General features: G+C 46.5%; 1 protein-coding gene across 3 annotated transcripts in view; it reads left to right on the top strand.

Moving 5' to 3' along the window:
- The window catches only part of LOC137348163 (NGFI-A-binding protein 1-like), a 48,393-nt gene that overhangs the window by 575 nt on the left and 30,817 nt on the right, over nucleotides 1–17,001 (top strand). For 2 of the 3 annotated variants that reach the window (XM_068013454.1, XM_068013456.1), the window contains exon 2: nucleotides 12,284–13,115. In XM_068013454.1, coding sequence (XP_067869555.1) covers nucleotides 12,321–13,115 — 795 coding nt within the window. In that variant the 5' untranslated portion in view covers nucleotides 12,284–12,320. Of the gene's footprint in view, nucleotides 1–7,140; nucleotides 7,167–12,283; nucleotides 13,116–17,001 lie in introns of those variants that run through there. The other variant, XM_068013455.1, reaches the window with a different exon arrangement.

The raw sequence follows: 17,001 nt of genomic DNA, 5'->3' as shown, positions 1-17,001 counted from the left end.
GTGTGCTTTCAAGCTTAAAGCAGCAATGTCTCCTCTCCCACTCCATTTAATTTGGTGGGCCCCACCTGAAGTTGGTGGCTGCCATGGTAAATTATCTTTCTTCTGTTGTGGACAGTCTTTTGTTTCTTGGCACTGATTTGCCAGCAACTTTGTGGGGGGGTGGTGAGTGAGGCGCTCTCCGCCGGTGCAGTTAGTACCCCCACTCACTGTTAACGGGTGGCCCTGCTTCGTGGCAGATGATGTGTATTAAAATGAGCAGGTTTTAATTTTCTCATACTGGGGAATGTAAGCTCCTCAGTTATGTACATGATATATTGGGAAATGTTGATTTAGCAAAACAATTTATGTCACCAGCAACATCAGTAGTTTCTTTTTCACTTGTTGGTTGTCAAGGATATTAGCAAAGCTGCATGTCCAGTTGATGGAGAAGCTGGTGGTGTCTCCCGAAATGATTGTTTGTACTATTGAGCGGCTAATTCAGAGTGCATTAAGAGTCAACCTTGTATCATGGAGTATTGCATTATGTTTATATGTTGTGATAGTTTCACAATCCAAACATGTATCCTGTTTGACCAATAATTGAGCCTCAAACCAGCCTGTCCAAGCTCATCATTTCCATCGCCTGCTTCTGTCCCAACCTCATCTCTCCCGCTGCTGAAACTTCCACGTGCATCTTCATCATCCCCAGGTTTGATTTCTCTAATAATGTTTTTGTTGGGTTCCGAAACTCCATCTGACACAAAGTCCAACTCATCCTATCCAACCATTCATCTCATTCACCCCCCCCCCCCCCCCATCCTCAACGACGTCCACTGGTTCCCCATCCCCACAACACATTAATTTCAAAATCCTTGTTGGCTAATCACTCTGCAGCCTTGCTTCACTCGACATCTGCAACCTCCTCCAGCCTGGTATCGCACCTCTTTTGAGTTTGGACTGTGATGCAACTCCTTTTCCCTCTGTTCTACCATTCATGGTAGAGCTTCAGCCATTCCGCTCCTGCTCTCTGCAACTCTCTCCCTAAACCCCTTCTCTTTTTATCCTCTTAGAGCCCTCCTCAAAACCTAGCTCTTCCACTTTGCCATTGGTCACTTCCTGTAGCTCGTCCGCCAGTGTCTGATTTTTCCTTTCCACCCCCTGTGGCCTCAACTCATGAAGTGCCTTGGGATGGTTATAGAAAAGGTGTTTTACATGCACTTCTTGTCTTTATTTAGTCAATTTTACCAATTTTGTGACAAGTTACATTCTGACGCTGTGTAATATGTCTGGTCCTGTGCACCTGTGGATATTGCTATATTCCCATCCTCTGGCGATGGCTGCACAAAGTCTATAATTGTTCCCAAGGTTTTATGTGGTCCTATGTATGCTGTTAGCACCAGTTTTCTTGCCACGTGTTAGTTGAACAGTTCTGGCAGTGTCTTAGTGGAGGCATTAGCAATTGAGAAAAAACAATCTTAATACATGGAAGTATTGTAACTTTTTGTACTACCTACTAAACTGTCAGGAAGGCAGAAGAGAATAAAAAGATTGTAGAGACTCTATGGCCAATGCTGAGTTAGCTCGTTTTTTTTATTCATTCGTGGGATGTGGGCGTCACTGGCTAGGCCAGCATTTATTGCCCATCCCGAATTGCCCTTGAGAAGGTGGTGATGAGTTGCCTTCTTGAACCGCTGCAGTCCATGTGGGGTAGGTACACTCGCCGTGCTGTTAGGAAGGGAGTTCCAGAATTTTGACCCTGCGACAGTGAAGGAACGGCGATATAGTCCCAAGTCAGGATAGTGTGTGGTTTGGAGGCGAACTTGCAGGTGGTTGTGTTCCCATGCAATTGCTGCTATTGTCCTTCGAGGTGGTAGAGGTTGCGGGTTTGGAAGGTGCTGTCAAAGGAGGCTTGCCGAGTTGTTGCAGTGCATCTTGTAGATAGTACACACTGCTGTGTGTCGGTGGTGGAGGGAGTGAATGTTGAAGGTGGTGGAGCACGGGGATGACGGGCTGAATGGCCTCCTCCTGTGATGTAATTTTTCTATGGTTCTGTGGGGTGCCAGTCAAGTGGGCTGCTTTGTCCTGGATGGTGTTGAGCTTCTAGAGTGTTGTTGAAGCTGCACCCATAAGGGAAGTGGAGAGTATTCCGTCACACTCCTGACTTGTGCCTTCTAGTTGGTGGACAGGCTTTGGGGAGTCATTAGGTGAGTTACTTGCTGCAGAATTCCCAGTCTCTGACCTGCTCTTGAGGTCACAGTATTTATGTGGCTGGTTCAGTTCAGTTTCTGGTCAATGATAACCCCCAGATGTTGATAGTGGGGGATTCAGCGATGGTAAAGCTGTTGAACGTCAGGGGAGCTGGTTAGATTTTCTCTTGCTGGAGATGGTCATTGCCTGGCACTTGTGTGGCGCAAATGTTACTTGCTGCAGTGCCAACTGTAGAGGTGTCACAGTTGGTTTCGGCACCTTTGAAAGGAGGAAAGTTACTCATTCCTGGCCACTGCCCGATGAACATTCAAGTGAGGACAGGACCAGACTTGACTAGCTGGGAGCAGGAGGGTTGCTGATGTCCAATAGCCTGCCATCGTCACTAGCGAGGTTTACATGTGAAACATCACCACTGGGAGAAAGACCAGGGCCAGTGGCAGTGCACTGCAGCTTAATTTTATTCCTTCCTTTTTCTCACAACACAGCACTGACTATGTGCAGCAAACATCTCAGATCACAGTCCTCCCTAATTGCAATGAAATGAATTCACCCCTGCCCCACATTCAACCAACTTAGTTTAATAGAAGCCTGAAAGGACTTTCCAATCGGAGCCAAGCTGAATCCATATTGGATCCACTCATTTTGATTTTAAAAATGTATTAATGTATCTCTCCTAAAAAAAAAAGGAATTTCGGCTCCATGTGTTTAAAACGGTTTGCAATTCAGCTCACTCTTTGATTATAAATCTCACATTTTTACAATTTTCCTCCCTCTCCTGTACCTTGGTCAAGTGGCCTTTATTGATCTGTCAGCCTTGACGGTAAATGTAGGTAGGCCATTTGACCATGGGAGGCATCACAGTTGAGCCCATCCTGACCTGGTGCGTTGGGAGATTAAACCTTCAGTTTCTAAGGGTTAGTTACTGAGTGGATAAATTACTGAGCTATAGGAGAGCTCTTAAATCTCATTTCTAACTTTTGCCCTGATGTTGGGAACTCTGCTTACCCCATGCTTTGTCTAGGAATCACTGTTTTTCAAACAGCTTGCTTATTAAGTAGAAAGTGGCTTGTAAATGTGCTTCTGTGGCTGATGCTGCGCTGGTTCTGGGTCATTGGGTCCATGTGGTTTCCTGGGCTGTTTTTTGATCACCTAAGGAGGATCAGAGGGAAATTTTTTGGAGTATTTTTGTTGTTGTTTTCTTTTGCCTCTCTCTGGAAATTACATGGCTGAGGAGGTGGTTGAGAGGTGGAGGTTAAAAAGAATGGTTTAGTCATGAGGCTGCAGCCACGTTATGGTGTGGGACAGGCCTGATAGACCAAGCTAGTCTTTTCCTGCCCATCCATTTCGAATGTTCGTATTTCTGATATTCTAAAGACTAATGTTTACAACTGATATGATCTAGCAAAGTCACTGTGTTGTGTTGGCACAGAGCCAAGGCATAGATCGTGGTAGGAGTTAGAACTCAGGGCAGAGAGGCCTGCTGAAAAAGGCTCCAGTATGGATTGCCACAGGTGCTTTCACTCCTTTATTTTTGTTGCTGTGGTTATGCACAGCTGTAGGAACTTAAATGTGTAATTTCCATGAGTTAGAATAAAAGATAGTTCAATAAAACTTCCGTAAATAATTCTCATTGTTTTTAAATCCCTCCATGGCCTCGCAGCCCCCTCATCTCTGTAATCTCCTCACAATCCTCCAAGATATCTGCGCTCCTCTAATTCTGGCCTCTTGAGCATCCTCTATTTTAACTGCTCCACCATTGGTGGCCTTGCCTTTGGCTGCCTAGGCCCTAGGCTCTGGAATCCTCGCCGCCTATTTACCTCGCCTTCCTCCTTTAAGACATTCCTTAAAACCTACCTCTCTAACCAAGCTTTTGGTCACCTGACCTAATATCTCCCTATGTGGCTCGGTGTCATACTTTGTTTATAATGCTCCTGTGAAGCGTCTTTTGACATTTTATTACATTAAAGGTGCTTTATAAATATAAGTTTTGTTTTAGAGATACAGCACAGTGGTTAGCACTGCAGCCTCACAGCTCCAGGGACCCGGGTTCGATTCTGGGTCCTGCCTGTGTGGAGTTTGCAAGTTCTCCCTGTGTCTGCGTGGGTTTTCTCCGGGTGCTCCGGTTTCCTCCCACAAGCCAAAAGACTTGCAGGTTGGTAGGTAAATTGGCCATTATAAATTGTCACTAGTATAGGTAGGGAAATATAGGGACAGGTGGGGATGTTTGGTAGGAATATGGGATTAGTGTAGGATTAGTATAAATGGGTGGTATGGGTGGTTGATGGTCGGCACAGACTCGGTGGGCCGAAGGGCCTGTTTCAGTGCTGTATCTCTAATCTAATCACTGAAACAGGCCCTTCGGCCCACCAAGTCTGTGCCGACCATCAACCACCCATTTATACTAATCCTACACTAATCCCACATCCCCACCTGTCCCTATATTTTCCCTACCACCTACCTATACTAGGGGCAATTTCTAATGGCCAATTTACCTATTAACCTGCAAGTCTTTGGCATGTGGGAGAAAACCGGAGCACCCGGAGGAAACCCACGCAGACACAGGGAGAACTTGCAAACTCCACACAGGCAGTACCTGGAATTGAACCCGGGTCGCTGGAGCTGTGAGGCTGCGGTGCTAACCACTGCGCCACTGTGCCGCCCATTGTTGTTGGTGAGGTTCGGGATGTGGTGATAGTGGGAGAGGACAAGATGAAGGCAAGGGGTTTTTGAGGAGAAGGGTAATGAGGGGTTCTGAAAGCAAGGGTGATGCCTGTTAATAATACCAGCAAGCCGGGTTGATTCCCCATGTTGAACGCTGATTTCAGGAGGGGCAGCAGTTGGGAGCTAACATTGGCTTCAGTGTCTTTGGGGTTGAGAGCTCCCCCCTTGGTTGCTATCCAGGGAGCCCTTACTAGAGGCAAGACTGAGCTCAGCTGTGTTGATTGAATAGGAACAGCAGTAGGCCATTCAGCCCCTCGAGACTGTTCTGCCGTTCAGTTATTATCCAGGCACTCTCATATATAATGGTACCAGGGAGAAAAGACTTCAATTTATGTGGAGAGACTAGAGAAACTGGAGATTTTCTCCTTCGTGCAGAGAAAGTTAACGGGAGATTTGACAGAGCTATTCAAAATCATGAAGGGCTTTGATTGAGTAAATCGGGAGAAACTGTTTCCACTGGCAGAAGAGTCAGTCACCAGCGGACACAGATTTAAGATAATTGTCAAATGAACCAAAGATCTCTAGACTTGACTGTTCTAACGCACCCCTGGCTGGCCTCCCATCTTCTACCATCCAGAACTTGAGGTTATTTAAAGCTCTGTTGCCCCTACCTACCTCACCCACCACCCCTGTGCTCACTGACCTACATTGAATCCTATTCCCGCAAGGCTTCAATTTAAAAATTCTCATCCATGTTTTCAAATCCCTCCATGGCCTTGCCGCCTCCCTATCTCTGTAATCTCCTCCACCCCATAACTCTCCGAGATGTCTGTGTGCTTCCAATTATATTCTGTTGAGTAGCCCTGATTTTAATCGCTCCATCATTGGTGACGTGTCTTTAGCTGTCTAGGACCTAAGTTCTGGAATTCTCTCCCTAAACCTCTCCACCTCTCTCTGTCTCTCTTTCCTCCTTTAGGGCGCACCTTAAAACCTACCTTTTTGACCAATTTTATTTGATTACACTCCTGTGAAGTGCCTTGGGATGTTCTACTAGGTTAAAGGACCTACATAAATACAGGTTGATGTTGTTGTTTGGTGCACTGCTCAGTTGCCGGATTCCTGACCTGATAAAACAAGCAATGGCACAGTGCAAGGGTGGCGCAGTGGTTAGCACCGCAGCCTCACAGCTCCAGGGACCCGGGTTCAGTTCTGGGTACTGCCTGTGCGGAGTTTGCAAGTTCTCCCTGTGACTGTGTGGGTTTTCGCCAGGTGCTCCTGTTTCCTCCCACAGCCAGGACTTGCAGGTTGATAAGTAAATTGGCCATTGTAAATTGCCCCTAGTGTAGGTAGGAGAATGGTGGGGATGTGGTAGAGAATATGGGGTTAATGTAGGATTAGTATAAATGGGTGGTTGTTGGTCGGCACAGACTCAGTGGGCCGAAGGGCTTGTTTCGGTGCTGTGTCTCTAAATAAAATAAAAAATAAAATGGCAAAAGACAAATAATGGCACTCAGATTCTGTTGGTGTCAAGCTGCGTGTGACCTTGGAGAATTGGGAAGGTGGAGGGGCAGGATGGGGGAATGAAGAGGGAATAAAGGGAAGGGGGAATGGAAATAGAAATGGAAAATAACTAAGTTGGTTGTTCTGTGGGAAATTGTAGCGTTGCATATATTCTAAAATATAATAAGCTTTGCCAGATAGCACAGACTCCTGCCATGGTACCAGGCACCCTCAGGCCTCTCTCCGGTAACCATTATTCGGAGTCTGCACAGTGCCAGCCGTTACGGGCAGCACCACAGACAAACCCAAGCCTGCTCTGTCCGTCAAAACTGGAGACAGAGGAATAAGAACACGTTAAGTAAAAGAAATGTTTACGCAGTGAGTTGTTATGATCTGGAAGGCACCACCTGAAAGAGTGGTGGAAACAGATTCAGTAGTAACTTTCAAAAGGAGATTGGATAAATACGTGAAGTGGGAGAACTTACAGGGCTATGTGGAAAGAGCAGGGGTGTGGGATTAATTTTATAACTCTGTCAAAGAGGCCAGATAGCTGAATGACCTAGAGGCCTGCTTTAGGTGGGGAAAAAGAACCCAGACCGAACCACAGCGGACCCGAGCCCGACCCGGCCCGAGTCCCTGCAATTTTGCCCTGAGCCCAACCCAACCCCAACCCGCCATTAGTCGACCCGACCCGACCATCCTTTTACTTACGTTCCTGACATCGAACCTGTAAGAAGCTGCAGCGCATGCGCGAGACATCATAGTGACATCACTCGCTCAGTGCGCAGACTCAGTTTCGTCCCGGACTCCCAGCTCAGGTAAGTTTTTTTTTTTTCTTTTTAATACTTACCAACAGAGCATTTACCGTGTGTGTCCGGCCCGGCCCGACCCGACTCGATCTGGACCCAACCCGACCTGAGCCCGAAAGCCGGCCCTGGAAGATGGGTCCGACCCAACCCGAACCCGACACATGTCATCGAGTCCCGTCGGGTTCAGGTCGGGTAGCAGGCCTCTAGAATGACCGTCTTCTGAGCTGACTGGTGTTCCACAATCCACTCTCTGTAAACTTGAGGTCATTCAAAACTCTGCTGCCTTTGTCTTAACTCGCACCAAATCTCATTTCCCCATCACCCCTGTGCTCGCTGACCTACATTGACTCCTGGTCAAGCAACATCTCAATTTTAAAATTCTCATCCTTGCTTTCAAATCCCTCCATGGCCTCATTCCTCCCTCTCTCTGTAACCTCCTCCATAACCTTCCGAGATATCTGCACTGCTCTACTTCTGACCACATGAATATCCCCAATTTTAATCGCTCTACCATTGGTGGCTGTGCCTTTCGCTGCCTAGGAATACCCTCCCTACATCTCTCTGCCTCTCTACCTCGCTTTCCTCCTTTAAGGTGCTCCTTAAAACCTATCTCTATATCTCCTTATGTGTCTCAGTAACATATTTTGTTTTATATTGCTCCTGTGAAGCCCCATGGGATATTTTATTATATTAAAGGTGCTATATAAATATAAGTTGCTGTATTTTGTTGTTGTTGAACGGCAACATTCTATCATTCTACGGTCACTTTTGAGCACCTGGTGCCCAAAGAAATGTATCCCAGCCTGAGGGAGGAGGGAAAAATGGGAATGAATGCCCTGCTCTTCCTCAATGGATTTGGGACAAAGACCCAGAAACAAATAGAATTGGTGATGTTTCCTGCTTTAAGTCATCAGTGGAGACACAACGTGAGGGTCTTCCCATTGCCTCAGTACCAAACAAATGCTCCCTATTACTTGTACAAGGCCAGTTATATCAGCCAATTCTTGTGAGTTATGCAAGGAATTTAAATTACAGGCCAATTGACATCAGAGTGCCCCTCTCACAATAGACTACAACTGGAGATTACTTTGGTCGTATTAATGAGATGAATACTTAACGTGTTCTTATTCCTCTGTCTCCAGTTTTGACGGACAGATCATACTTGGGTTTGTCTGTGGTGCTGCCCGTAATGGCTGGCACTGTGCAGACTCCGAATAATGGTTACCGGAGAGAGGCCTGAGGGTGCCTGGTACCATGGCAAGAGTCTGCGCCATCCGGCAAGGCCTATTATATTTTAGGATACATGCCACAGTGCGCATTCCCACAGAACAACCAGCTTAATTATTTTCCATTTCTATTTCCATTCCCCCCTATTACTTTATTCCCTCCTCATCACCCCCACTGCCCCTGCACCTTCCCAATTCTCCAAGGTCACACGCAGCTTGTCACCAGCAGAATCTGAGTGCCATTATTTGTCTTTTTCCATCTCTTTTATCTGGTCGTGAATCTGGACCTCGATGCCTTCTGGAAGGTGCACAGAATCACTACAGTGTAAAAGGAGGCCATTCGGCCCATCGTGTCTGCACCGCCTCTCCGAATGAGCAGTTCACCTAGGGTCATTCCTCCGCCTTCTTCCCAAAACCCTGCGTATTCTTCCTTTTCAGATATCAGTCTAATTCTCTTTTGAATGCCTCGATTGAACCTGTCTCCACCGCATTCTCAGGCAGTGCATTCCAGACCTTAACCACTCTCTGTGTGAAAAAGTTTTTCCTCATGTCACTTTTGCTTCTCTTACCAAATACTTTAAATCTGTGCTCTCTCGTTCGCGATCCTTTCATGAGTGGGAACAGTTTCTCTCTATCTACTCTGTCCGGACCCCTCATGATTTTGAATACCTCTATCAAATCACCTCTCAACCTTCTCTTCTCCAAGGAAAACAGTCCTAACTTCTCCAAGCTATCTTCACAACTGAAATTCCTCACCTCTGGAACTATTCTCCTGAATCTTTTCTGCACTCTCTCCAGTGCTTTCACATCCTTTCTGAAGTGCAGCGCCCGGAACTGGACGCAGTTCTCCATCTGAGGCCGAACTAGTGTTTTATACAAGTTCAACATAACCACCTTACTCTTGTACTCTATGCCTCTATTAACAAAGCCTGTCTGCTTTATTAACCACTCGGTCAACCTGAGTGAGCACAAGTGAGTAAAGGCCTGCTCGGGTCTGCAAAAAAAAAAAACAACCCGAGCCCGACAGCAGCACATTCGACCCGAGCCCGACCCGACCATCAGTTAACTTACCTTCCGATTTTCACTTTGCTGCTTAAAATAACTGTAACAAAACCACCTTTCTAGTCCAAAGATTAAATTAACAGTGGAGCCACTCACCTGTGATAGAGCGTGTCCGACCCGAGCCAGAATGCCGGACCCGGAAGCGCAACCCAACCCGATCCGAGCCCGACATGTCGTCAGGCCCCGTCGGGTTCGGGTCGGATAGCCGGCCTTAACAAGTGAGTAGCGCACCAAACAACAACAACAACTTGCATTTGTATAGCACCTTTAAACTAGTAAAACATCCCAAGGAGCTTCACAAGAGCGTTATTGAACAACATTTGAAGCCTAGCCACATAGGGAGAGATTAGGACAGGTGAACAAAAACACGTTACATTATGTTTGATGTTCCAAATGTAAAGGAAAGCTGAATATGTACATGAGGGAGAAAGGAATAGGAGGACGTGGTGAGAGGGTGAGAAGAGGTAGAGTGGGAGGAGGCTCCTGTGGAGCGTAAACACCAGCATAGATCACTCTGGCCGGTTCCTATACTGTAAATGCTTTGTAAATTTTAAAAATGATACCACATTACCAAGACACTGATTATAATCCAGATCAAATCTGTTCCGAGAGTTATACAACATTAAGGTGAGATCCAGGTGTTTATTGGACACCGGAGGTGATAGGTTGGGGAATCAGTTTCAGCTGATCAATTAAAGACAATGTTAACGTATATTGACTGAAGTCTGTTATTTGTTCCTGGGACCCTGTTTCTCCCAATGCCAACACTGGGATTCTAGGTACTGACTATCGAAAAGAAAGACTTGCATTTCTATAGCAACTTTCATGACCAGCAAAGCACTTTACAACAGTGACTACATATCATTGGCTGTAACGTAGCAGCCAGTTTGCGCACAGTAAGATCCCACAAACTGCATGAGATAATGATGACCAGATCGTCTGTTTTTGTGATGTTGATTGTGGGCTATATATTGGCCAGGACACCAGGGAGAACTCCCCCGCTCTTCTTCAAGACAGTACCATGGGATTTTTTACAGCCACCTGAGAGGGTAAATGGGTGTCTCAGTTTTACACCTCGTCTGAAAGTTCGAACCTCGGATGGTGGCATGTCAGCCTTGATTTTTGTGCTCAAGTCTCTGGGGTGGGACTTGAACCCAGAACCGTCTGACTCAGAGGCAAGAGTGCTACCCCACTGAGCCACAAATGTGTTTGAATGTACAGGGGAAATAGACCTTTAGCTTATTATCGGTGTAGTTATGCACTGCATCTCAGAGGGATAGAGGAGACTTTGTGGCTGTGATGTTTCTGTACACTATGTTTCCGGTCTCAGTCAGGTCATTAGTAGGAACTGCTGAGGGGAGGAATGTATCCAACTGCATTTGCCTAAAAAAATAACAGTGACTATACTTCAAAAGTAACTCATTGACTATGAAGTACTTTGGGACATCCTAAGGCACTATATCAATGTAAATCCTGCCCCCCCCCCCCCCCCCCCATATGATTTGCTCCTTTCTGTAAGATCACAGTGTAGGTTATAATTAGAACTTACAGTTTCCTGTTTGTATTTTTAAAGAAAATTTATTTTTTTTTGCTCTTTACCTGTGCTTATTCCTGGCAAATTTTGAACCTAAATTAAAATTCCGTCTGAGCAGCAGAGCTTGAAATTACACAGATTTCAAGAGTTTCCTTCACAGGTTAGTTGTGCTGCTGGCAAAGTCAGTAGGTAAATGTGGCACACAGGTACATTTCTATCCACCATCTTTGAAATGTAACTGTTTAAATACCTTTATCACACCTTCCATTATGTTCAGCGACTGCCCCTGATGAAGAATGATCATCTCGGTTGAAAATCTCTTAAGGGAGCGTGGGAGTTTTCATTCTAAAATGCTATTTCTTGTAGTCTGTACTAGAATGTTTACTTGACAAAGAAAATAAAGATGATTTCAGAGTTTTTGTTTCTATCAGTTGTTCTCCCTTTAAAGTACAATCTGTTAATCTTGGCGTGAGCTCGAAGGGGGATCAAAGGGGGAAGATGAACTGACAAGTTTAGGTTGAACTACTTTGCCTAGAAAGTGGTGAATAATATGCATTTATAATGTGTCCTTCACAAACTCAGAATGGTCCAAAGCGCTTTACAGCCAGGTAACTACTGTTAACAACGTATCACTGTTGTAATGTAGGCAAATGCAGCAGCTAGTTTTTGCACAGCAAGCTCCCACAAACAGCAGTAAATGACCGGAAAATCCGTTTTAATGATGTTGGTTGAGGGATAAATGTTGGCCAGGACATCCGGAAAACTCCTCCGCCCTTCTTCAAAAAGTGCCAGGGGATCTTTTACATCCACCGTAGAGAGCAGATGAGGCTTTGCTTAACATCTCATTGGAAAGTTGGCACCTCTGGCAGTGCAGCTTGTTCTCAGCACTCTCTGAATTCCCTCCCTACACTTCTCTGACTCGCTTTCCTCCTTTAAGACACTTCTTAAAACCTACATCTTTGACCAAGCTTTTGGTCTTATGTGGCTCGGTGTCTAATTTTGCTTTATAACGTTCCCGTGAAACACCTTGGGATGCTTTATTATATTAAGGTGCTATATAAATACAAGTTGTTGTTGTATGTGAGAGTTCAAAGAACATTATACTTCCATACTTTTGATTTGTTTCCCAATAGACAGGAGGCTGGAGCAGAAAACGACTGCCAAATTGAACAGTTAGAAGCGAAGAGCAGTTTTTGTCATCACTGTCTGGGTTGCCCTTGAACTCGAGGCTCGAGAAGCAAAAGATAACGTTTTCTTTACTCATCCTGCTGAAGGATCTGAAAATGTGTTACTTTTTTTTCCAGGAACTGCTTACTGGCTCCGACATAGAGAAAAGGGGCCATGACCACATCTCAGCCGTCCACCCTGGGGGAGCTCCAGTTGTACCGGGTTCTCCAGCGGGCCAATCTGCTTGTGTATTACGATGCTTTTATACAGCAGGGAGGGGACGATGTCCAGCAGCTCTGTGACGCCGCAGAGGAGGAATTTCTGGAGATTATGGCCCTTGTGGGCATGTCCAGCAAACCACTGCATGTCAGGCGCCTTCAGAAGGCCTTGCAAGAATGGATCACCAATCCAACTGCCTTCAATCAGCCCCTCACCAAACTGCCGGCCAGCAGCATTCCCATTGCCAAAATTTCGGAACTGAACACTGCGGCGACGAGCCCCAACTCCACCAGCTCAGTCCAGGAGCAGCAGGCGCGGCTAGTGCAGAGCCTGGCCAGTGGGCATGAGATGGCCAATAACCATGCCTCGGCGCGGCTGACAGAGACATCGTCCCAGACGGAGGCGGTGGCCAGCGGGCATCCCCTGCCCAGCATCTCCAACGTTGTGACGGTGACCAAGGAGGAGCCCCACTCTCCCCCCAAAGACGGCCCCTCCCTGCCCCTGACCCAGGACGTCATCCAGATCATCGGAGCCTGCGCCGAGCGCCTCATCCAGACTGTGCCCAGGATGGAGCCCAAGGAGCTGGAGTGCGTCTTCATCAGCAACAAGAAAATGTCCAAATCCCTGGGTCACATCTTTGAGATGAGCGATCAGGAGCCTCAGCGGGAGGAGGAGATCCGGAAGTTCAGCGCGATCTACGGGAGGTTTGACTCCAAGCGGAAAGATGGAAAAAATCTGACGTTGCACGAGGTACAGTCACCATTTTGTATATAGAATAGAATCATAGAATGGTTACAGCACAGAAGGAGGCCATTCAGCCCGTCGTGTCTGTGCCCGCTCTCTGCAAGAGCATCTCACCTAGTCCCACTCCCCTGCCTTTTCCCAGTAACCCTGCAATTTTTTTTTTCACCTTAGGGAATTATCCAATTCCCTTCGAACCTGCCTCCACCACACTGTCGGGCAGTGCATTCCAGATCCTACCTACTCACTGTGTAAAAGAAGTTTTTCCTCATGTCGCCTCTGGTTGTTTTGTCATACACCTTAAATCGGTGTCCTCTGGTTCCCGACCCTTCGGCCAATGGGAACAGTGTCTCCCCATCTACTCTGCACAGACCTCTTATGATTTTGAACACCTCTATCAAATCTCTAAAGAGAACAGCCCCAGCTTCTCCAATCTGTCCAAGGACCTGAAGTCTTTGATCCCTGGAACCATTCTCGTATATCTTCCCTGCACCCTCTCTAATGCCTTCACCTCCGTCCTCACATGTGGTGGCCAGAATTGGACACAGTACAGGACTGCAATTTCTTCTCCTTTGCTCAAAAAAATGATGCCCTGTGTGTAAATCGGGACAGCATTCACGTTGTGCAAATCCTAGCCAGTTGACTTGGTTATATGTTTGGCTAATTAAATGTAAGGGGTCCCAAAACAAATATCTGGCCGGCGAAGGGAACATAAGTGCTGTTCCCCCACCACGCCACCCAACAGTGTTCATACCTTACAATATGTAGTCACTAAAATTACACTCTGCGTATTTCCAGGATCAATCTTCCCTCCTACAAAGAATGTTTAAGACAGCACCAGACATCAACAACACTAGAGAATCTCTCACAGTATTGTGTCCCTCATAGGTCAGGTGTTGCCCTGTTTCATGACAGCAGCCCTATACCATGTAAGGCACAGTATTTTGTTGGCCTGCTAAACAGAGCTGTTTTTATGTTGTTTTTTCTCTGTTTAAGGATCTAAAGTCTGATTGTCATAAAGAAGCATGAGATGAGGGACAATTAGCGTTTCATTTCTGTTTGGGGAGGAAAACTGTTGAAGTTGCTCGGTCTTTGTAAATTTCAGGGTCTATCTGCCGCATTTTCTCAGCTGTAGCAAATAACCTGTAGTTGTCCTCAGCAAGAAATAGTTGAGTTTCCTCTTCCTAGCTCTAATTTCCTCCAGCCCTACAACCCTCCGATAACTCAGCCCTCCTTCGATTCTGGCCCCTTGTACATTCCTGATATCCCTCTCCTCTAGATGCTTCTTAAAACCTACCTCACCTAATATCTCCTTTATGTGGCTTGGGTGTCAAATTTAGTTGGTAACACTCTATGATGTACCATGTTTGGTTCTGTTAAAAGCATTATAGAGATGCAAGTTGTTGTTGAGTTTCTCTCTCAGTCCTGTGCACTTTATTTTTAAGATTGATTAATGTATTCATTGATTTTTAAAAAAATTTTTTGACATACACTTGCAACCCTCGTACATCAACCTTACTGTATTCGGCAAGTCTAACACACGGTTCTAATACTGATATGACTACAAGCTTTTCAACAGTCACTTAAATAAAAGCAAAATACTGCAAATGCTGGAAATCTGAAATAAAAACAAGAAATGCTGGAAATACTCAGCAGGTCTGGCAGCATCTGTGGAGAAAGAAGCAGAGTTAACGTTTCAGGTCAGTGACCTTTAATCAGAACTGGCAAAGGTTAGAAATGTAATAGGTTTTAAGAAAATAAAGTGGGGGTGGGGCAAAAGATAACAAAAGAGTAGGTGTTGTTAGGACAGAGTTTCACAGAGAATAACTGACCAGAAGGTCATGGAGCAAAGGCAAACGGTATGTCAATGGTGTGCTGAAAGACAAAGCGTTAGTGCAGAGAGGGTGTTAATTGACAGAAAAATGAACAGCCCTGGCCCAAAGCCTGTCATACTCTGAAATTATTGAACTCAATGTTCAGTCCGGCAGGCCCTGGCTCCATCTCTGGGGATAGGCTGTCTACTAATATTCTTTATAAGCCCACCACTCATGGACCCAGCAAGAGCCTAAAGAAGAAAACTTGAGCTGTTCCAAAACTCTGCTCCCCTTGTCCTACCTCCTGCCATGTCCCGCTTGCCCATCACCCCTCTGCTGGCTGATCTATTAGCTCCCGGTCTGGCATCACTTCAAGATTAAAATTCTTTTGTTATTTCAAACCCTTCCCGATCTGTGATGGAACCTGTCGTTGCAAAGCTTGCTTTTTTTTTGGACTCTAACTGAGAGGGAAACTAGATCTGAAACAGAAACTAAACTTCAAACAGAAACGGAAACCAAAACTGAAACAGAAGTGGAAAAAACAACTTCAGGTTTCTGGAGAAACTGACACTGGTTAGAACCAGATAAAAGGAGACAGAGGGCTGGATCTTCTTGTCCCACCGCCAGGAGTGCTTAAAATGGTGGCCCCCAAGCGCGGGCCCTGCGCCGCCGCGATTCTGCGGGGGGCGGCCACTTAACATACTGACAGCGGCTGCCGCTCCCCCCCACTTCCCGGTCATGTGGCGAGGGTGGCACCAGCGATGCCACGAACAACGTCACCTGATGCAGGAGGAGGTGCTGGTGCCATTTTTAAAAGGCTGCCAGCCCTGCAAACAAAATGCAGAGTTGACCCCTTCCCCACTCCCCCCCCCCATCTATATACACAGAATGAAGAGTTAACCTGATCCCCACCTCGGTGCCGCCAGCTTCCCGTGGACGGGAAAGCGAAGGCGCGTGAGTGCCGCACGTCGAGATCGGGAACGGATAGGCAGATCGCGGCAGATGAGATTGGAATTTATACAAAGGGGCATTTTAAATATTTAAATCAGGGTCCCGTCGTAGAGTGGGGGAGGTGCCGCCACAGAGCTTCTCCTCTGCCGGGAAGATTGGGCCCAACACTCCTGGCGTCGGGTTCCGTGGCGGCCACTGCTGCTCCGATTCTCTTCCCCCACCCCCCCCAATCACGGAACTGGCCCAAAGTCCTCCCCAGATCAGGCAGGAGTGAAGTGCCAGCAAGCAGAAGAAAGTGAAGACTGAATCCAGGAGCTGTTTCTGTTACTTAAAGTAGCCGACTAACCAGAGCCGGCCGTACAGTGCACAGGCTGTCATTGAAGGACTCGATTGAAGTCACTGTTGTAATGTCGGAATCACGGCAGCTTGTGCATAGCCAGGTTCCACAAACAGCAATGTGATAATGACCACATAATCTAATTTTATTGTGATGTTGATTAATTGATAACTATTGGCCAGAACACTGGAGAGAACTAGCCTACTCTTCAAAATAATTCCATGGGATCTTTCACATCCACCAAGCAGGCAGTTGGGGCCTTGGTTTAATGCCTCATCCAAAAGACAGCACCTCTCACTGAAGGAGTACGGCACTGGGATGTCAGCCTTGATTCCTGTGCTCAAACCCTGGACTGAGACTGGAGCCTAGAGCCTTGTGACCTAGAGGCGAAAGTGCTACCCACTGAACCACAATATACATTTAAATTCACGTCAAACATTCTCTGGTGGGTACAGCCCGAGGGGTTTTACATGCGTTCTGGCCCCTCGGTTCACTATGGCGGGAGGACCTTTCCCCATTGAGCCTTTGCAGTAGCTGCCTGGGACACTTTGCTCTTTCCTGGATGGGAATGAGCAGCAATATATTTTTATTTTTTAAAATGTTTTTATTTTAGAGATACAGCGCTGAAACAGGCCCTTCGGCCCACCAAGTCTGTGCCGACCAACAACCACCCATTTATACTAACCCTACAGTAATCCCATATTCCCTACCACCTACCTACACTAGGGGCAATTTTTACAACGGCCAATTTACCTAACAACCTGCAAGTCTTTGGCTGTGGGAGGAAACCGGA

Source organism: Heterodontus francisci, chromosome 33, assembly GCF_036365525.1.
Source record: "Heterodontus francisci isolate sHetFra1 chromosome 33, sHetFra1.hap1, whole genome shotgun sequence".
Classification (NCBI taxonomy): domain Eukaryota; kingdom Metazoa; phylum Chordata; class Chondrichthyes; order Heterodontiformes; family Heterodontidae; genus Heterodontus; species Heterodontus francisci.
Note: the sequence above shows the minus strand (reverse complement) of the source record. Positions and strands in the feature narration are given on the sequence as shown.